This window comes from Helicoverpa armigera, chromosome 10 (genome assembly GCF_030705265.1).
Source record: "Helicoverpa armigera isolate CAAS_96S chromosome 10, ASM3070526v1, whole genome shotgun sequence".
In the NCBI taxonomy this organism is placed as follows: domain Eukaryota; kingdom Metazoa; phylum Arthropoda; class Insecta; order Lepidoptera; family Noctuidae; genus Helicoverpa; species Helicoverpa armigera.
Window position 1 is genome coordinate 4,386,918 of NC_087129.1, and position 23,272 is coordinate 4,410,189.

Here is a 23,272-nt window from a genome sequence, read left to right on the forward strand (position 1 = left end):
GAAATTAGTTTAATTTTAAGGATCAATGTTCAACCTTAGTAGGTAACTGTTACGCAATATTATGTCAAATTTTCCGGTTGTCCATGTTGCAAAACTTTGATCTATTGTATGAAATTATTGAGCAACAAATCGCAAATTGGCATTCTTAGAGACACGTGCGAAACACGCTTTGAATCAATCAGCTGTAATGTTCATTGATCTCAACAAATTTATATGGCACCGAGCCTCATAAGGGTTAACTATCAAAAACTCGTCTTTTTTATTAATTAATATCATTAAGAGGTAACACAATCCAAAACAAATTGATTATAGTTGCGATGTGCTTAGCACATTCTCCGAGAGTATTTTCATTGTAGACACAGTGTCGTGCGGACGTGCGTTTGAAACTGTCGCTCGCATATAATGCAACCTCCGCAACGTCGTCCTTTTTAAATGAATTTGTGTTCAGTCATTAAAAATAAGTAGCTTGAATAAATAATATAAAAGGCACACATGAATTCTAGAAGATAATTCGTGATAAACCACTGCCACCTTTCAGTTCAGTGATCTTTTAATATAGTGGTCCTTAAAAATGGATGAGGCTTTCGCGCATTTGGAGAGTGATGAGAAGAAGTGCAAGAAGGGTTTAGTAGCCCCGGACGGGGGCTGGGGATACGTGGTTGGTCTTGGGGTTGGATTTACCTTCGTAAGTGTACATTATGTTACTTTTCTCATACAATTTCGCACATGTTTAGTAAGAAAGCCGGCAAAATTTTCAACAAAATATTTGATTGGTGAAATGATCCTACCAAGTCATGATTCGTATTTAAATTAACACATGACAGGGTCGGGAAGTCAGAGCCAAGGCATGCAGCACTAATTGGCTACCGATGCACAATACAGCTGAAATTGTGCGAATTCAATCAGAGCTACATATCTAGACGTATTCGTGGATCTCAATTATGCTCAAGTTATAATTTACGTAGAGTTTTTATCACACTTAATTGATCAAAAAGTTTTTTTTATAGATAATAGGAAACCAATGTACCACAATATCATAAAAAATACCGCAAATGATTTTATTGGAGCTGTTAATTAGACAATTATCAATCTTTGGCCAATGGCTGTATCAGAAACTTTTAAAGAGTTAACTTCGTTTCTGCTAGCAGTTTCACCTGCTTCCTTAGGATAATACTTCCCGTATACTCGGATAAAAAGTACCCTATTTTTTATTCTGATACTTTTATGATGATATTAGCTAACTACTTTCAAAATTCATGATAATCTGTTCAACCGTTTGCGTGTGAATTAGTACCTAACAAATTCACAAACTTTCGCCTTATAGTACCAAGGATTAGTTGGTGTCACAACGTGGGGTTTATCACACTAACTTAGAGTTTTAGGCTAACTGAACGTAATATTGATGGCAATAGCAAGAAGAAGCCTGAAAAAAGTTACTATATAGCTATTCGTAGGCTACGAGTCGTAAGTACTAAGCTGAAAGCTAACATTAGGTAACTATTATGCAGTATACGAAAAAACTATAAAGCGGATTAGTCAGTCAATCAATTATTAATCAATGCAATTTAATATGTGAGAACCGTCAGTTAATTTAATATCTGCATATAGAGTAGAGCAGTTTAAATATCAATTACTTAATTGATGTGGTCAAGTTTTTATCAGAAATTAAGATAGCATAATTATTTCACTATTTCATAATAATAAGACATACAACAAAAAAGATGTATTTAATGAATAAATGAAATATTTTTATGCAGATTTAAAAAAAAATAAACGATGCAAAACCGATCTATCAGGAATGGAATAAAGCAGTAACTAGTTATTACAAAAAAATACGCAGGTGGTACCGGATAGGTGGAAAAGTCAAAAATTAAAGGAAATGGAGAAAAAACAAAATACCTACAAATAATAATTTCCTATGTAGGTACATAAAATGTATACTAGCTTTCATAAAATGTAAACTTAGTCTAGAATCCTGAAAGTTAACAAAATGTTTAAAAGCTTAATTTATGTATACCACTATACCCTAATTGTGTATGCCTCTATGCCTATAGCTGCCTCTCGTGTGTTTTTTACTTTTGCACGCCATGTTAGCCATGCCGTGCATCTGAAAAAGTTGTAATAGAAAAATGTTGCATAAATTGATATTTTTATCGGCCTTTCTCTCTATCCCTATCCATCCACATTCATACTTAACAAACTCTTTATTGCACGCGTATCATCCCTCCTTATTGCATGCCCAATCCCATACCACGATAATCGCTTGCTTTCTGTTAAATATAATATATACTGTATTTTCAGACTATTCCTTATGCACTTTATACATTCTTTGCATTTTAACTAAATAATAACCTTAGTAATAAACTTGTGTTGTTTTTTAAAAATCATACATTATACATTAGCAGTTTTCATCCTGAAATTAACGTACCTTAATTTCAGGATGAAAACTGCTAATGTTGCTGTACCTATGATGATATTTAAAAAAGGTATTTTTAAACTGTCGCGGTCGGAAAGTTTAAAAGTAACGATAATTTTTCAAGTGGTTGAATTGATCTACAAATTGATTGATTATTATCTGACATTGTAACTTAATGAACTTTTTATTAGATAAACTTGTGTTACTTGATATTGCATCGATTAGGCATATTATTTTCTACTGAATTTTATATCCGGGTGGTAAAATCAAAGGCTTTTTATCTTATCGATCATGACAAACAATAAAAAAGCCGCAGGTGGTAAAAAATATTTTTGATATCTACATGTAAACTTCAAGTTTTATCTTATTTTTTTTATTTATTCGCTACAATCAAGCACTGTTATGGTTATAGATACTATTTACCTACTCAACATGTTTTTACTATGTATTTTAAAAAGTTACCTAATTTGATAATTTCCTATTCTTATGTATTTTCTTAATTTACAATAACTTTCCTCTTCTGTAGTACCCTAATCCGAACATTTTTTTTAAATTACTGTAATTATGTCAAATCTTTTTGTAGTTAAAGGTTTTCTACAGATAGGTATTATATATTAGGGGGTCTAATATATATAGAACAAATGAGTTGATTAAAGCTTGTCATAGCAACAAGAATAGGCGGATTTTATTTTTAGCGATAATAACTTTTCTTGGTAGGTTATTCAGAAAACTGCGGGGAACATCTAGTTTTCCATATATTACAATAAATGACGGGGATTCTACAGAATATATCACATGGTAGTTTTAAACTATTCATCATTAAATTATAGGTAGGTATTATAATAAGTCGTGGTGGCCTAGTGGGCAAAGAACCAACCTCTCGAGTATGAGGGCGCGGGTTCGAATCCAGGTCAGGCAAGTACCAATGCAACTTTTCTAAGTTTGTATGTACTTTCTAAGTATATCTTAGACACCAATGGCTGATAAAAAGGTGAAGGAAAACATCTTGAGGAAACCTGGACTATATAGTCTGAAATCGCCAACCCGCATTGAGCAAGCGTGGTGATTAATGCTCAATCCTTCTCCGTGTGAGAGGAGGCCTGTGCCCAGCAGTGGGACGATAAATAGGCTGTAACTAACTAACTAGGTATTATAAATCTTGTTAGATTTGCGCTTTTCTACAATGTTCTTGACTGCTAATGTTAATGTGCTGAGCTGCCAAAAATGTGATCGAGCTTTTAAAAAAATAACTTATATTCTTTTCTAATTTGCTATTTGAAGAGAGTAGAGTTCGAAGAGTATTTAAGTCTCGTCTTTTTGTTCCCTATGCTTAGGTAATAAAGTACATAAAGGTCATTGACCAGGATGGTATTTTTGTTAGCCTATATGAAACTGAATACGAAAACGTTTATGATGTTAATCGATCACAATTGTAACATGAATCATAAATACTTATTCTCTGTGCGAAGTCCGACACAAAATTTAATTTCTATGAGATGATTATTTCCGGAAATAAAAAATCGGTAAAAAAACTTTTAAGTTAAACGGTTTTATCTTATGTGCACTGAAAACTAGAAAATAAAAAAATAGTTACTTACCTGTCAACCTACGTAGGTGGTCCCGGTCATATTAGACTAAAATAAAAACGTGGGGCCCATTAACTATTGCTGTAGTACTCTCTTCTAGAGGTATAATAGGTGTGGATTGCATCGACTTACTATAATCGTAACTGGAGATTTTGACAATCAATAATCAGCCGTAGCTCATGATCTACCAAAGTATAAAGATATGCTTTGCCATAGGTAGGATTTTACAGGGGCCCCACGTTTTTATTTTAGTCTAATATGACCGGGACCACCTACGTAGGTTGACAGGTAAGTAACTATTTTTTTATTTTCTAGTTTTCAGTGCACATAAGATAAAACCGTTTAACTTAAAAGTTTTTTTACCGATTTTTTATTTTCTAGTTTTTAGTATTTAATGAAAATGCCTACCGAATATTCTTCATTCTATCTAATTCATTTAGTGCATCATTATAACACGGTCTCTTACCTGACAATTTATTACAATCTAATTCCTCAATACATAGCCCTTCCAGATACTTTTTTTTTAACGACCCCAAAAATCATCACATGACCTCTCCTGCTGTGGTTCAGCAGCGGTGAGGGAGTGCCAGACTCTTGACTAAGAACCGTTTTGTTCCGTCGTAGGCCTTTTATGTACCAGGGCCGTGGTAACTCTTTCGAACAATCTCGCAGCCCAGGCAGGCCTTGGCCCTGTTGGGCCCCGCTGGAGTTACTGACAGTTTTCTACTTGTGAAGCCCTTTCATTTGATACCCATATTGGTGGGATTGATAAAAAATTGTTACCAGCCATTTGGTAGCGGCGGCCATCTTAGATTTCAATTTTGTATAGTAAATTGTATTCTACTTGTTGAGACCCATCAACATGGGTATCAAATGAACCTAAGTTATCCGCCATTTTGTAGAGGCCGCCATCTTGGATTTTAATTTTATATAGTACATTGTATTCTACTGGTTGAGAACTTTCATTTGATACCCATATTGATGGGATTAATAAAACCTACGTTATCCGCCATTTTGTAGCGGCCGCCATCTTGGATTTCAATTTTTTATAGTAGGTATATTGTATTCTGCTTGTTGAGCCCTTTCATTTGATACCCATATTGATGGGATTGATAAAATCTACGTTATCCGCCATTTTGTGCCGGCGGCCATATTGGATTTACAATGTTATTGATATTACTATATTGTATTGTCATCGGAATTAAAGGTGTATACAAAATTTCAGATTAGTCGGTTGACAGGAAGAGGGTGAAATTTGAATTACTAAATTTGACCCAAGAATGAATAAATAATAAAACAAACTGGGTGAGCTAAATAAAACCGTTTAAAAAAGGTTTCAGTATATGATTTTCGATTATTTAATTTACAGTATTTATGTAGAGGTATATAATACACGATTTACATATGATTAATTTGAGTATTTAAGTTTTCTTAAATTAATAGCAACTCAACTGAATCTACGTTCTATCAAACATAGAAATAAAGTAAAAGTTTTCTTGCGAAAAATAAAGCTGTATGGTGATTTGTTAATTAAAACGAAGGACTATGAAGCTTCTATGATTAAATTAAACTAATCTTTACCTTACGTATTGCTCTAGTTTATCTTTATGTTTTTCCGTAAACAAGTGTTTTCATACTTCAGGAAATTATGATTTATTTGTGTTTTGATTTTCTTGCAAGGCCTAATCCTAGGGATTAAGAAACATAATGTTTTGATCTTGCACTTTATTGCAGATAATTACTTAGTTGACGTAGCAGTAAACGCTTTTAGCTCAATAACATAGGAAATAGAAAATAACAATTAAACACTAGAACAACAATGCCTACCTTGAAGGTATTTATTATTGAAACTAATAAGATAAATGGAACTAAGGCGATCATTCATTTGTTTCGTAGTCTCGTTTCATAAAAACTTGACGTCTATAAACGCTTTATAAGTACTGTTTTAATTTCCATTCATGTCATTAAAGGAGATAATCATTTGGAAGATCATACTTTCGGTTTTTATGAAATTAATTGGAGTGGCTGCATTGTTGACTTTTGTAAATGGGAATGACGTGGTTACTTTATCTTTTTTCTTTTTTTCCGTGGAATTACCCTTGACATTTTAGTGTTATCGATGTTAGTGGACAATAACTTTCGTGAGCGCCGTTAATGTTCTATTTATAATTCATGAATGCGGCTTCACACGTGCATATTTGGGAAACGTGTTGGACTAGTCTGGCTCAGCCGAAATATGTACAGTGTGCTGCATATATTATACTCGTAGGTAGCAAAAATTATATTGGTCTTACATTCATTACTACAAGACTAAAACAGATAATTGCCAATTTCTATTCTAAACGGTGCCATTTAATTTACCCAAATGGAGAATAAGAATTAATAACACGATTTTGAGTTTAATATTTTGATAAAGATCGATTTCTGATGTTCCTGATACATATTATTTTAATATTTCTTGAGTTTAATTGTATATTACTTAGTTTATACATATTATGTTATTTATAAGGTATTAAAATTCCTTATCATTGCGGCAATACCTAGGAGTAAAATAAACTTTAAAGCGAGTTTAAAAAAAACTTGGTTACGACTATAAGCATTGAAAGAAATCCTTTTCAATAACATTTTCAGAATTTGTTTATTTTCAAATTATGAATGACATTTTTTCAGCTATAATTTTTATGCTAATAAAGTTAAACATATAGTGATATAACTACTATAGGGGAGGGCGGGGTTCGACGTTCCGATTTTGGAGTAGGAAGCAATATGAACGTAATAAATAGATCTAAAACCATGAATCCTGCATAAATAGATGCAGAATGTATCCTAGTTTCAAATTATGTAGTCCAATTCATTGAAATAATAATATATGTTAGCGCAGTATCATTTTTCTGTAGCAAGTCGACGAGGAACAACTAGCCCCACGAAGGGGCTGGTTGTTCCTCAGCTGAGGTAAGTTGTTCCGCTTGTCTAATCCAATCATTAATAATATAAGATTAGTTGAAAAGGTATGTATAAAAAATTAGGCAAATCTAACTGAATATTTATGAAAGTTTTATTTATAAAAGTACAAAATTTTAATGTTTCTTACTTATAATGGCACAAAATTTTAAAGTTTTTGAAAAATCAACATCACGATTTAAAGTATTTTTTGAAAAAGAAACTATTTAAAAAACAGCTTAAGATTAGTAACCATCTCTAACATTTATCAACTTTGACAAAACGTTTAATTAACAAAAATACAAAATTCTTCCGCTGCAAAAGCTCAATTGAAACCTTGCCCCGTTCGGTTTTTCGTTTATAGTTTCTCATCCTAAAACAAAGATTTAATTTTATTATTTACGTATTTCATTAGGGAGCACGTTGTTCCGCGGAACAACTAGCCCCTCGACAAAGGAACTTTGAACCCCAAATCCCGTTTTCAATCTAACCTAGAATTATAATGAAATAGGTTATAAAAAGCTAACAATTATATTAAAAAGATAATCACCATAGTTTGTCCAACTGATACTAGCAAGTAACAAACGAATAGCTTGAAAATTTATTGAAATAGACCAAAAAGTTTAAAGACGAAAAAATTTACTTACGTGATGTTTTTGGTCACTAATCCATTACCTCTCTCACACGCCGACACAGCGTCACTAAAATGGCTGACGCAATAGCGGGATGATTTGACGTTTCGCGACGCACTTCACACTTATTGCTATCTCTTTTCGTCATGGAGTTATTTAGATCGGAACAACCTACCCCCGGCACTTTGAACCCCGGCTTCCCCTAACATATAAGTAAAAAAACAGAAATAAAAAACGAGACTCGTGAAGTCACGTTTTTCTATATCAATATTAGTTCCAGAATATGAAATGTATTAACCTAATTTACTATTGTGTAAACTTGAATCAGCAGTATCAATACATCGTTGTGATATAGACTTACTATTTGATTACCTTACTCATAAAAACAACAGTTTGCTAAGTTTGCATTTTGGTGTAATAGGTAGTTTTGGGAATTGTAAAAATTTGGCCAAATTCGGATTTGGCGAAACCTAAAGGACTGATAGTTTATTATCCTTTAGCGTAGGTGCTTTTGCAACCGTTGTTTTGTTACAATATTTTTATCGAGATAATACAGACCAACAAGGGTCAAGGGCCAATGATTATATCGCAGAATCCAAAGAAAGTGAAAGAAAGTTTTCAATTAGCGTCAATTATAAAGATAAAGACAATTAATTTATTATGAACATTGTTATTCAATTGAAGCAATATAAATATGTAATTTACAGCCTTGAGTACTGATATGACAATATTTATGTACATTTTATCATTGCTTTTTTAAGGTATTTCTACTCTGAGATTTATGGTTTCCAATGAACTCTTACAACAATTCTATAGTTTTCGCTTCTATTATGGCTCGTTAATTAAATAATGTGGTTCTGTTCTAATGATTTGAGGCGTTACCTACTAACAGCCTACCTTGACAAATTATGTGGTCAAGGTTAGATTAATTCTAGTTTTTCTGCAACAGATATTATTGTAAAACACCTTTAAAGTAGTACAGTTCGTGACCAACTCTTTACTCTAAGTCGTGGAAAAAAGTGTTTCATTCAACTTCTTAATTAAATTATATACCTAGCTCTTGAAAGAGGATTATTTTGTGAAATGAAGACCAACACCCCAATTACGTGGCACGCGGCGATCCCATTGCCATCGTTTTTCTTAAAAAGATTAATTGTAGATCAGGCGTCTTATCTCACGGCCGTTTGTATTGAATTTCGATTGATTTGGCGCAGGATTCTAGGGTCTTGTACACTTTTGTGGTGCCAATATTGGAAAGATGTACATTTCTGATTTGGACATACATGAACATTATAGTATAAAGGAGTATTTATATGCTAAGTTATGAGTTTAATCATTTACCCATGAAAATGACATGAAATCACAGAGAGCCCTGTTGGACCATTGGTAAAAAATTGGCTCGCTTGAAAATTTTCATCAGATATCTTCTTCTCTTTTAACCATTACTGTGGTGAGAAATTTTAATTTTTCGTTGTTCTTATGTTTCAGATGTTGGGTTTCGGGTCTTCCAACGCGTTCGGCATATTGTTTCACAACTTCTTTGTGGAGCAGGGCAGCGGTAGTGGCCTGCCACTTGTCATAGGAGTTTACAATGGAGCTCTTTCTATTTCTGGTAGGTTAACTTAACGAACTTAACAAAAGAAACTTAACACTTATAAATAGATTTTGACATATAAATTGTATCTTGTGATTGATATATAAAAAGTACCTTCTCTAACTCTGTCTTCCATTAGGACCAGATAATGTAGTGTAGTATTGACGCTTTAGGAAAGGGTTATTCTTTCGTAGGTACTATGAAAATTATGTCTTGTGAGTGAGGCCTTTCTATTTCATCATCACTAATGTCCACCACTATTCATACGATAGCTATGTGCCTCTACTTAACCTAAATTAGTTCTTATTCGGATGCGTTAGACTGTGCGTAATTCCGGGCCAGTCCAAGTATTGATCATGGCTCAAGTTACTATTTCTAATTAAGGATAGGCAATGTAGCACAGCTCAAATCGTTTAATCAAGTCGGATTGGGCAAAGAGACCGATGGTATGTGATGTTTCAGTGACCTGCTTTTTAGTTCAATTTTAATTTGGTGGGGTGATTGTTCCTACTTATACTTAAATTACCATAGTTGATTGAGTTTAGATGGTTGCTATGGACTAACTCTTCAATTTAATTGAGTGAAGCCTGTTCAAATTGATTGGGTGGTGTTACTACAGATGAGATGGTTTCTTTCATATTAAAGTAGACCAGTAAGTAACAGGGACCATCAAGATTTAAAACAAAATCAAAACGTTATTAAAAGTAGGTCTTATGCTGTTGTAAAAAAACAAGTTCAATAACATAATGAAATGAATACGTGTGGGTATAGTTCTTGTTGAATTTAGCTGTGTTTTCAAACCTCTCTTAATCTGTAAACTGATACTGTCCGCAGTGTAAGTGACACCATTTCCGTGAATTACTTCACTCTAGTGTGATACGGATCTTTTACTAGTTGACTATGCAACGGTTTCAAATTATTCGTATTAATTTAGGATTCGTTTGTTATTCTACACCTCATTGTCTAAACTAGGAAGGAGACAATTTGATCAAAACGTTTATATTGTTTGTTTATATTATGTAAAGAGCATATATTTGCGTAAGTAATTTATTAAACATGTTCCTAAAAATAGACCCTTGTTTAGGAGAAGATGGCCATGAAATTATCGTAAATCGAGTATTTGACGTCACCAAAATATCTAAATAATTTTTATATGACGTATTTCCAGGTTTCCTGGGCGGGATAGCTTTGAAGCGATATTCTTTTCGTCAGGTGGGCCTCGTTGGAGCAGGATTGTTTGTGCTCGGAGACGCGCTCACAATCTTCGTTCAGAAGACTTATCAGTTGGTCTTCACATTCGGAGTTATTAGAGGTAAAATAATTGGCACCAATCAAACGTTTAGCAATTTTTTACCTTCTATTTAAAATTCAAGTCCAAAACTACACTAGACTCTAAAAACTTGCTACTTCTTTTCAGGAGCCGGATTCGGAATGATGATCCCAGTCAGTTTTACGGCCTTTAATTGCTATTTCACCAAGAAACGGACGGCAATGATGAGCGCCAATCAAGCAATGAGCAGTTTAGCCTCTATTACCTTCCCGATGTTGGTGACGTACCTTCTGTCGGAGTATGGTCTAAGATGGACCCTCGCTTTAATCATGGCAGTTGATCTACACTTGGTGTTTGCTATGCTAGTCATGCATCCTGTTGAATGGCATATGATTAGATCTGACGAAGTTATTGAAAAAGGTGCCGATATTATATTTCTGACACAAGTGCTTGTGATGTTATCTCATATTTCCCGAATATTAACGAATTCTGTTTTTTAGAGTTATGTGATATAAATAGTATTAAAAAGAAAAGTATAGACAGTTTCGATGAGTTCTCCGTGCGAATGCTACCCGGTGGTGAAGAGGACGTGGAAATAAAAAGTATTAAGAGAAGAAAAAAGGAGTCTAGAACAATTAATTTCGTGTGAGTATTACAAATCAAATGCCTGAAGTACTATGGAATTTTTAGGCCCAGGAATGCAGTAATTGCACATAATTGCTAAGACTATCACTGTCGAGCACCGAACTGACCCATTTCTTTGGGATGACAATGCTCTGAGATAGGCAAGCTTATCTTTCAAGTGTGAGGATTTTCTAATCTCACATGTGTCACGTATTAAATATGCTTTGAAAATTGTTTCAGAAAGATTGTGTGTGAAAATGTAGAATTGGACTTGTTGAAGGACCCTAAATTCGTCAGCACTTTAGTTGGACTCGGGTTTGCCTTTGTGTCTGATGTTACATACTTAGCTATGGAACCAATGCTACTTTTCTCGTATGGATTTTCTAAGGTACGCATTAGATGCTAATATATGTCAATGTCTAACGTGTAGGAAGTAGGTATGTCTTATCTATCATGACAATTTATTCTAGATAACCTAAACTTGACCTTTTCAAGAAACCATTTAATTTAATAAAACCATATCATCTTTATCCTTTTCAATTAATTCAATGTAGGTATCATCACCATCAAGGTTAAGATTTGGAACGTATTTTTTAGAATTATGGTTTGTTTTTTCAGATACAAGTAGCGACGTGCGTTATGGTCGGGGCTGTATCAGATTTAGTCGCAAGATTAGTGCTTGCTGTTGTCACTTACTTCTTTGTAGTCGACAGTCGGCTGATTTTCTTCGTGGGCACGTGTGTAACCGTCTTCCTAAGAATAGGTAACTATAATTCTGGTTAAAAATCATTTAATAAAACTAACTGCTTATTTTAAATTTTTAGTCGATTAGTCAAATTTATCTTGTTGAAATCCTTGGAATTCCTTATGTCGGGGGTCTTATTATGTCGATTTATGGTTTAACTTATTTTTATGGTTCTGTTTTTTACATTATGATTTCACTAATGAATAGAATTAAATCTATTATTTTAGGTCTATAGTCCGTAATGATTTGCATTTCTCGTTTCAGCCTTGGTGACGTCAAGCTCGATGTGGTTTGTTTTCGCCATTACTGCTGTATCTGGTCTCGTGAGGTGCTCCGTCCAGGTGTTGTTTCCCCTTGTGCTGGTCACTGCGGCGCCGGATAGGTTCCCAGCGGCACTGGCACTACACATATTGTTCTCTGGAACACTTATGATGTTGGCTGATCCTATGATTGGTGAGTAGTTTATTAGTGGTCAGATACAAAAAGAAAAAGGCGACTGTCGAGTATGCTTCGTCGTCATTTCCAATAAATATATTTTGGGTTTGCGAATTGATAAAATAGGCTACTATCGTTTAAATTAAAATCTCATCTATTATCTATTAATGAATATTAAATGACTCATTAGATAAATTAATGATATTATCATTTTTAATTTACCGGTAGGGCCAGGTGCCTATTATATATATTTTTTAATAATGATGATTATGCATTGTCACATGATTTATTAATTTATCTATCAAGGTAGAATAATCAAGTAAAATCTAAATGCATTTTCGCGGATTGATGAGTTTATTTGTCATGATAGTCACGTTATGCATTATCTTCTCCGGAAACAGGTGACTAACTGGATAGCTACCACTTTATCTTGAAACAATAATGATTTTATCTCTGAAAGGAATTATCACTTTTTAACTATGGTTAGATATGAAGATAGGAAAAGTGGGTTATTATCGAACGGCTGAACATGATTTGGTCAGATTAATTTCTAAGAGACTTTAACTACACACATACATTATTTATTTTTGTACGTCATATAGATTCAGTCCATTATTTTTCTAAGTCATGTAAAAATTACCTAGGTATTTTTTCAGTCATATTTTTTTCTTTCCAGGTGTACTATATGAAACTACAGGGAGTTATGTGTACTGTTTCTTCGCAATGAGTTTCTGCTGCCTAGTGTGTGTTGTACTATGGACTATTGAATTTATAGTGTATCGTAAGGGTAAGAGTAGACCTTAAATATAAAATTAGTAGAACTTCCAAGTACTATTGTAATTGTGCCGTAAGTCTTAAACGTTTTGAAAGAAGGCCCAAAAGTGATATGCCATTTGTAAAAATTGAAATCTTTTTAATAACCAGATTTCTTTCTAGTTAAAAAATTACAAATTTCGATGGGAAAGTTCCTTCACAATAATTGTTTTAAGATGTGAGTGAAACTGCGGGCAGGAGTTAGTTGATTTGTAGTTTAACAATTAATCTTTGAGATAAAATGTTGAGTAACTTTATAGTTTTATCAGTGTGTGAAGTTCCTTCGTCTTACAGTTAGTATTTGTGGTATATGATAAGGTACAAAAGGGATTTTTGTAAGTGTATAGTAAAGCCTATTTCATATAAGAAATGATAATAATATGCGTTAATTCTATTTTCGTACTTGTTACCAACCCGTGCTATTTGTGCTAATATCCTTTTATCTCATGTAACCGTAGATTAAGGTTCCATAGGGTAAACGAAATGACGAATTTATTACAAACTTTTTTATGAAATTCCCAGATAGGGAAGGAACGCGAGTAGTTAAGTAATTACCAAAGATAATTTTATATAATAAACTCTTATGTACCCTGTATTGTTTTCATATTTGATATTCTAATTCCATTTATAATTGTTATTTCATATGTATTCTGTTTAACAATTTTATATGCGCGTTACTGAGTATATAGTATTGTAAGTATGTAATGTGAAAAAAGAAACATTTTGATGAATACTGATAAGGAGGACCGTCTCTTGTGAATTAAAATAAGCGTATTTCTTTTAGGCAGTAGACCTTTAAAGGCATAGTAAATATGGCAAGGCCAATACAGTGCATTCGGATGAAATAAAATAATTTATGACGTTCATATTATTTGATTCCGCAATATAGATTTATTACTGACTTAACAGGAAGGCGATACCATATACATGCCATTGTATGACATCGCCTCTATTAATTTTATTTTTGTACAAAAATGTAAATTAAACTATTTAATTTTTATCTTTATAATTTTTAAATTATAAAAATGAATTTAAATACTGTAATTTATATGAAATTGATTTATTTTTTATTAAATAGAATGAGTGACTTGAAGGTCAAGACTTTATTCTGATTTCCTTATACCTTGTAAATATACCTAATTGTGTCTAAGTATTTTTTTTGTATTATTTTTCCAATTACACGACAGGTTCCTAACGGCCTGTTATAGGGGATGTATTGCGGGCAGAAATTAAACAAACGTTATTTTTCATTTTTAATTTATTTAACGACTGAAACTTAGCTTCTCCGATACTATTACATAATAATTTACAAACATTAATCAGGTTGTATACTAAGTACGATTTAAAAAAGACAAAGAAGTTTATTTTCAAATCATTAAAACATGTTTTCAGTAAAGAAAAGCCAGACGTCTTTATTAACTTAATTATAAATATTTCTTAATTAGGACGATAATACTACTTTATAATTATTGAGTGATTCAAGCTGATGATGGTACTCTAACTCTGGGTTCGACCTTCAGTCTGAAGCCGTCTGATCTCTTCAGAATAATATCGGCTTTCAGTTGGTAGTCTTTTTCAGGTACCTCTGAGATACACTTGTAATTCCTCAGGATGGTTGAAAGCAGAATCTTCAGCTTCAGCAGCGCGTACTTGCGTCCTGAAAAGTAAGAAATGATAATGTGAGTTTGTTTTTTTATAGGCTTTTATGGGAAACCGCTGGAAAGAGTTACCTTTTTTACAACTTTAAAAGTAGGTAGTAATTTAACTTTATATTATAATAATTTTCGTACATTTTAATCTAAGGTGTGGTTTATGGATAAGGAATTCCCAAATACTAAAATAAGTACTCCGTTTTGCTAAACACCGAACAAGAGTATTTACCTAAGTAAGCAGAAAAACGTTTGGGAACTGACAGGTCAAGGGTAGCTTTAACGAGAAGTCGCAGAAAATAACTTTAAAGTTTATTATTATTCAATACCGCGAAATTATGAAAATATCAATCATCATTTATGGCAGTTAATAATGATGATAACAAGCTCACAAATTAAGTGAGATATTTAAGCATTTAGACATCTTTAGTTATTGCAAATTATAGTCACGCAAAATCTATTTCGTAAAAAAAGAATTCCAATTAATAAATTATAAATGCAAATATTAAATGGTCCAAAATATTATATAGGCATTTAAATTGTATCGTTACAATGTGCGTGTTAAAAGTTCATGAATTTAAACTCTTTGAGGAAAAAGGTACCTCTATAAGCATAACGCTCTTATGAAACGGATGTTTATAAGAATAATCGAATAAATAACTTGATTAATGTAAAACACAAATGAAATAAGTTATTGTTTTATCAAAGAAAGTTGATAACTTTCTTGTCAACAGTACGATGATAAAACACGAAAGGTCTGTTACTGTTACAGCCTTTTTATTGTCGCACTGCAGGGCACAGGCCTCCTCTCACACGAAGAAGGGAACTGCTAAGCGGTAATTATATAAGTATAAAGTCCTATTACTAACCGACACAGCTTCTAGGTCCAGCGCTGAATGGAATATAGCTGTAGTAATGCCTGTTGGCCATGTTCTCAGGCAAGAAGTTGTCAGGGTTGAAGGTATCAGGGTCCTTGTAGTGCTGAGGGTGACGGTGGATGCCGTAGGTGCACACCACCACTGTGGCTCCAGCTGGGAGCGTGTAGTTGTTGGTAACTGGTACATAGAGAAACAAAGGTTATTAATCAAGTAATAGCCGATCTGGAAATAAGAGAAATATAGAGCTATTGTTACGGGTTCACATTTCTAGTTTTGTTTATTATGCGTCGTATAAGGATTTCTTATTTTTAGTTTGTTAACGTGTTTCGTCCCAAAGTTTTAATCCCTTCGATCGATTTTCTTCAGACCTTTGATGTGACTAATCATTGAGGTAACTTGGTATATTCGCGTTTAAAAAGTTAAGCGTCGCTTAAGCAGTACCTATCAATTGAATCACTAAACAGATAAGCATATACCGAATGTTGTGATGGCACCCTTACAAAATTAATTAATGGACTAATTCTCTTACCAATCTTAGCGTCTCTCTTCAGTTCCCTGGCAATGATGGGCACTGGTGGGTACATCCTCAGGGTTTCGAGGATCACACGCTCAAGGTACTTCATTTGAAGAGTATCGTTGAAGGTGGCTGGGCGGTCGGAATCACCGAAGATTTCGTACAGCTCATCATAAACTCTTTTTTGCACATCTTGGTGGAGACCAAGGAGGCACAGCACGAAGCTGGAACCAGCTGCTGTGGTGTCGTGACCCTGTGATCAAAAACATCATTATAACTTCTTCTTTTCTTACTTTTATAAGTAGAAGAAGAAGAAGAACCTTTTACTGCGTCCTTTATAGGACGTTAGGTTTCTAAAAGCTTTCATTCTTCTAAGGGACTTCATACAGATTCTTGCAAATGTCAGTGACCTTATCGATTGGATACTCATTTGATGCTGTTACAAATTATTTATCTTTTATTCTTACCTCAAACATGATGGTGTCGACTTCTTCTTTGATCTCGTGATCAGTAATATTGTGCGTTCCATTTTGTGCAGACTCAAGCATCAGGTCCAAGAATGCCAAACGTTTTTTCTCTCCTGTAATATATGGATCATTAAAAAAAAAACGTGAACAAGTCTTCAAACCTTTTTTATTGCAATCAATATTCAATTATGCAGAATATTTTTTGCCGAACTGCTTTTATCTGGATTTTACTTTTTTTAAAGCTATTTGAGAGCAAATAGGTGTCATCCGGTACAGTGGCAAGGAACCTTAAATGTCATGATCATGAATCTAATAATAAATATAGGGGAAACCCGAATTTTAATCTATTTTGTCTTGGCGTAGATTTTTTTTTCAGAATTGGCTATAAAACCGTTTAGCATTATATCTCGAAAACCTCGTTAGAGGCTGTCAGGCGGATGTGAGAAAATTTAGGGACTACTTTTCTTGTAAGATAAATTTAACATTCAATGATAAACTGTACGGTTGAAGAATTTCATGCTCGACTTACCGACATCATTCTCGTCATTGAAGTCCAAGTCATCACGGTAGCCCTTGAACACGGTATCAGAAAGGGTCTTGCTGTTATTTGCCAGAACTTCACCGGACCTCTTGCCGTCCGTCAACTCTTGTAGAGTGGGTGGGATGATACCCTTTGCCTTGTTCTCATGGTAAATCTTCTTCTTCAGGCTAATGACCTACAAATTGGAAACAATGTCGGATTGTAGTAAATGCAATGTAGACAAAGTGGCTAAACTTATAGGTTCCTTGCGTGAGACGACAGTGTCTATTGGAAAAAAAAGGCTAGTAGGTATTTGGCTATTTGCTATTTGGCTGCAAGTAACTAGTTACTTGTATATATAAGTATAAGTATTCCAATCTGTATTTCAGATGTTTTGACGACAATGCTTCAAAGGCCAACCCAACATATTGAATCATATTAAATACTTATTTACACGCTTATTTATTACCTATCTATACCTCGTAAACAATTCGCCAAACTTTAAATTGCAAACAACAGTCGTTAAACACTACGATTAAATATTGTGTAACAATTGGACTTTCGACTTGTATGACGAACACGCATACATGTTCCTTAGGTATCAAACCTAATTAATGCGTTTGCAAATTAGATCGGCTACGCATAACGTTAAATTAGTAACTTTATTTATTGACAAATTAATTAAATGTTAGTTTTGGGTGGTCCGCTATCTATGTTTGGGGAAATTAGAGCAAAGGAAATGATTTGATATATTGCTTATTACGATTGTGAACCAAATTGTTATTCGCTTTGTAGTTAACGTATTCCTACAATTAACACTGAAAGCCTAAGTAATTAGATTCTGAATAAAATTAACAATTTTAATATCCAATGGTAGAGGCCCCTTACGTAAGACATGATTTAACTAACTACGTACCTTATTTGTGAGTCCGTGAATAATATCCAAAAGTTTCTGTTGAGTTTTAAACAGCGGGTGCAATTTGAACATGAAGTCCAGTCTAAGCCAGAACTTGTAATGTCTCTGATGGATGATGTCACACATCCTGGAAAAAAGTAAATAAACAAACATTTTAGTAAGTACATAATTGGAAGGAAGATTCATTACAGGAGCTACAGCAACATCAACAAAAATAGCACGGTTCTCCTGGCGTAATCAAAGCTAAATTAACAATTTAATAATAATTCCTTAGTTCCGAATTCCGAAAGCATTTTCGAATTTCTACTTCTGCTATGTTTAGGATTTAGGAGAATTAATTGGGTCTAAAGAAAATTCAAGAATGTTGCTGCCATATAGCACAGGGTAAACTTACTTCATGACAGCCATGGCATAGTCGAAGCTGGATTTATCTTGAGTTTTCTTTGTGATACCCATAGCAGTCTCTGGAAAATAATAGTCATTAGGTAAGTTCAAGGTTTTTCAATCATTATAGGTATAGAAATTTACAATAGAGAAAACAATTGGTAGTGTAGGCAAGGGTTACTAACTAATTACAATAATGAATAAACATGACACATTGTCGCAAAGTATTTTTTTTGACAAAATTTTCAATGCCTCGTAGGGAAAATACTGAATCTACAATTCGATGCAAATATCAAACTGTTACTTAGAACTGTTACTGTTACCATTCGGATAGTTTGTAACTTAGAACCGATCTTTTAATAAAGTGAGAATTTAAGTAAAACAGATAACATATCGACTGGAAGTTGGCCACCCTTTTCCATATTTGGAGCTAGTAGGTATCATCAGTTTACTGTCTCACTGTTGGGCACTCAAGGCAAAGGGTTCCTTACGATGTTCGTCTCCAAAGTCAATGTAAAATCAGCGATCTAGACATACTTAGATTTGACAAGGCCACATCGGTGCATGACAGCATTAGAAGTTACACATTCAACTTCAAACAAATAACATCTAGCTGGTAAACAAATAAGACTAGTAAATATAACTAAAAACTTACCAAGTAAAATATCAACAGTGACGCCGCTCATGTGGTCGTGAACATCGAAAGTTTTGCCGACTTCAGATCGTAGTTTTTCCACCACATTCTTGCTGTTTTCATTGAACACGTCGACGAAAGATTTCAAAATGTTGATGTGGAATGTTGGAGCAATCATTTTTCTGTGTGAACGCCATTTTTCACCTTCAAAAGTATGGATAAATGATTTTTTGGTAAAAAGATATACACATGAGATCTCCTAGCATAATAATTTATATAACAAAAAACACATAACTAAGGAAATAAGAGCTTTTGTTGGAACCATGAATAGAATGAATAAACATCCTCTCACTACCTTAAACCACTTGACACTAAAACCTTTAATTTCGGAAAACTGTTTTATGTTTGACCACAATTTAAAAACTATAAAATCCAACATGTTTTAAAAGCTGTATTGGGCCTATTTAATGATTATGTACAAAAATCTCGAATCTTCCATGGAAAGGCTGACGAACTAAAAGTAGGTAATAAAATTATGAAATGAAGCAGTGGAAATGAAATTCTTACCTGAACTGATGAGAAGACCCTCTCCAAGCCAAGGTTCGAAGAATTTGTAATCTGAGGCTTTGTCAATGTGGACATTACTGTTCAGGATGACCTCTACATCTTCAGGGTTTGCGAGGAAGATAATCAGTTTTGATCCCAACCAGCCACGGATCACGTAGCCGTATTGGTCGGCGATATCCAGACCGATTCGGATAAATTCTGCAAAGAAAGCGAATTAAGATTGAAATGTTTTGGAAATACGTCGAAATTAAGTGAAGTTAAGTAAGGGAAAAGTTACGTTGTCATTGTGTCTGTTTAATGATGAAGCGGTTACGCATTCCACTACGGTCAAACTACGGTAGATCTAGAATCTTTAAGTACACTATGTTATAAACATAGCGTAATTTACGTTTTAATAATGGGGTAAGCTGGTATGAAAAAATTGTTCTAGAACAAAACACGGCTGATAATGAATTAGAAGATCACTGATTAACTTTCTAGACTATTGCTTTGAGAATATTGATGTACTCACGTTCAGGTTTCTTGAACAGCGCCATGAGCGCGTTTCCGAAGAGTGGGAAGGCGGTAGGTCCTGGCAGGACATTGCCCATCCTGTATATCCTGGACTGCTGCTGCCATCGGTGGAATATCCACACACATGATGCGATTATCACCAGCGGGTAGAAAACCAGCCTGGTAGAATTGACGTTCGGCTCGACGTCCACCACTGACGTCATTTTCCTGTAAACGAAATGCAATGTAAAAATACTGACTGTGATGACTCTTCAAATTCACTGTAATGCGAATTTTGTGATTTTAGTACGAAGCACTATTTCATGTTCCCAATAAAGATTATTGCAAACTTTTTGTAAAGTAAGCGTTGTTGCGTAAATTTTAAACATTTGCTGTATTTGATGTTTTTGTGAAAGCAAGTTTTTTAAAATATTGTAATCACTAAATCAATTTTTTTTTACGTTTTTAGGTTATTTTTGGAGATTATATTTTTTGGCACATAAAATTAAAATTTACCACTGTACCTAGTCGTAAGATAAATAAGTCACAAAAAAGATTTTTTCCTAAATTATTGTTTTTAGCACGGTCTTACAACCAGTACTGAGAAAGCAATTTTAATTTGCCTTCATTTTATTTATATATCGGTAAATGCGTGTCACAGTTTGAATAAATTTACAGCCATTTCACGCAAATACCAATTATTTGGGGTAGAACTCAGCGATAGACGAGTATTTTACTTCTATATTGCTATATTCTGTTTCAATATTATTCTTTCTTAGGATGCTTCTTAGAAGGCTTTTTGATTATGTAATCAGAAATTACAGGCCAAAAAATTTGAGCTATTGATTTCGATGTAGTAGGTATTTTGTAGTACGTTACAAAATATAAAGAAGAAATGAAATGATACGCAGTTGAGGCCGATGAGATCTTATTGTCTCATTCGGCCTCAACTGCGTACAATTTCGTTTTTGTTGTTCAAAAGTCGAAAAATACGAAAATCATGATCCACAGCATTTTCGTTAGCTAGACTTACTTGGCAGGAATACTAGGTTAAAAAATAAAATAAAATAAATGTAAGCATCAGATTGTGAACCTACTCCTTTTTCGAAAGTGGGTTATAAACTTTTTCTAACGATTTCCGTATTCGACGTTTTGGATAAATTACTAGACCAGTAAATGACTGCGACATTTACATAATATTGTATTACGTGTTTCATTGTTTTAGTTACTATTACAATGATCATTTCTGGGTTACTTAAATCCGAAGTGTTAAGTCACATTGCATATTCATTGATGTCTAATTTTGAAAAAAAAACCCTTATGTACTTTAGATCCTTATGTATCTTTTTATTTTGAACTGTATTTCATGGACCCGAACCGTCATTAATATTGGACAAAATAACAATACAATAGTTAATTCCTTATTTGAGTCATGTAATCGTTATTTATAACATTACATTAGTGGGCTTCGCGTATCGAGACCTTTCTAGTTTCTAGTTTAAGTGCGCGATCTAATAACAGCCTATCACAAGTTATAAGTAACAGACTACTTTCAAAGAAAACTATGATGAAATATGGACATGGGTCCAAAAGTAAGGTAGGTTAAGGTCACAATATGTCGTGCTCTTTGGTTTAGGTCCAACGGAGCAAATGTGCGTCATATTGGATTCCTGAGGAATATGACTCAGTTTTCATATGGCCCTGTAGACTGCAGTAGGGTTAGACAAGCCCTTCTGTCGAGACTGCGCGTCGGCACCCGTCGCATAGTATACTTAGTACAAGAGCTTGAATAATCAAAACTGAGTAATAACATATTAAAAAAGTGTAAAATAAAATAAAAGTATCGTTAGTAGTAGCGTGTGGTGATGTCCAAAAGATAAGACGTTACGAAACGTGTTTCTAAAAGTGGTTCAATATTTTTAAAATATATACGATTAATATTGATACATGTTTTATTGTTTTAGGCTCTAATAAAAGCTATTAATTAAAGTTAAGTAGTTTTTTTATAGCTCATATATTCCATAAAATTCCACTGGATACAGGAAAGTTTTGGCGATATGCGTCATCGGTGTGGTTTATTGGCTGTTAGGGCCGAACTTATTGTTGCTATGGTATAGCAAACCCATATGAATTTGGAGAATTTGCATCCATTTACATGCGTTTGGTATTTTATTTCTATATCATTATGTGCATGTAATGTAAGCCTATAAGGAATTGTTGCACTTGTGTAACTTCTTTTTTTATGCAATTTTGTTACGTAAAGTGTAAACAATTGTTGGCTAACCTGAATAAATAAATAAATCATCAATACTCTATACCATTTTTTTTTCTAGCATTCCAAACTTTATAAAGGTTCCTTCTGTGGCAACTTCAGTGTAGAGTCTCCACTTCTGTCGAGAAGGAATGAACATTTGTCACCACGCTTGCTCAAGGCAGATCGGCGGTTCTAGACTTTCCAAGTTTCCTTGAGATGTGTTCTTTCACCTTTGCGCAGCCATTATTGCCGAAGATATAACTTAAAAAATTACATTGGCACTTGTCTCATCTAGAATCAAACCAGTATTTGAGGCAATCAAATAATTTTTAGTAAAGAATTTTTAAAGGCCTGATGATGGATAGTGATTAACCATAACGCACATCCTAAAATTGCATGTTTCTTGTTGATGTAACAATTACTTACCAAAGTCGATTTTTTAGTTCTTTATGGTTCTACAGAAGAAAGGGTGGATAGCATCAAAAGGTTTTATTACGTGATTTATATTCTTGCCTTTTCTTGTTACTTAAAATCAGTTCGAGCAAGGAAGTTTGACAGAATCCGTAATATCTACTTTCTCTTTTCCCTAGTGTTCTAATTCACAGGTAGCATACCTATTTACCGATAAATAAAATGTATCGAATGTTCCCTTATTTGTTCCGTATCAGTGAACTTTCAATAAAAGAGGTCATGACCAATAAGAACGTTGACTGCCCTTGTCTAATGTAAAACAATATGACATCACAATTCGTTCCGTTAGAAGTAATAAACATAGTAGGTACACTTATTAGCCTCGTGATATGTGATACTTACCTATGCTATCATTTTGAGTCATTACAAGGTTTTGCTGTTAAATAATGCCTAAATCAAAATCATGAAATGCCTCCTTGTGTATCACGCGTTCTGGTACCAGTACCACGCAATCTTCATGTCAACTGACAG

General features: G+C 33.8%; 2 protein-coding genes across 2 annotated transcripts; one reads left to right on the forward strand and one right to left on the reverse strand.

Annotated features, from left to right (window-relative positions):
* Positions 1 to 318: 318 nt before the first annotated feature.
* LOC110371779 (monocarboxylate transporter 9) lies at positions 319 to 14,303 on the forward strand. Its single transcript, XM_021328161.3, has 9 exons — positions 319 to 685; positions 9,063 to 9,186; positions 10,337 to 10,480; positions 10,586 to 10,858; positions 10,939 to 11,083; positions 11,303 to 11,450; positions 11,681 to 11,825; positions 12,072 to 12,260; positions 12,919 to 14,303. The coding sequence occupies exons 1-9, from the start codon at positions 572 to 574 to the stop codon at positions 13,044 to 13,046; spliced, it is 1,410 nt and encodes a 469-aa protein (XP_021183836.3). The 5' UTR covers positions 319 to 571; the 3' UTR covers positions 13,047 to 14,303.
* Positions 14,304 to 14,427: 124 nt separating this feature from the next.
* LOC110371778 (cytochrome P450 4g15) lies at positions 14,428 to 20,700 on the reverse strand. Its single transcript, XM_021328160.3, has 11 exons — positions 20,601 to 20,700; positions 20,096 to 20,304; positions 19,585 to 19,782; positions 19,039 to 19,221; positions 18,394 to 18,463; positions 18,000 to 18,126; positions 17,093 to 17,279; positions 16,564 to 16,676; positions 16,112 to 16,349; positions 15,574 to 15,759; positions 14,428 to 14,712 (listed from the first exon to the last, which is right to left on the reverse strand). The coding sequence occupies exons 2-11, from the start codon at positions 20,298 to 20,300 to the stop codon at positions 14,534 to 14,536; spliced, it is 1,686 nt and encodes a 561-aa protein (XP_021183835.1). The 5' UTR covers positions 20,301 to 20,304; positions 20,601 to 20,700; the 3' UTR covers positions 14,428 to 14,533.
* Positions 20,701 to 23,272: the final 2,572 nt, after the last annotated feature.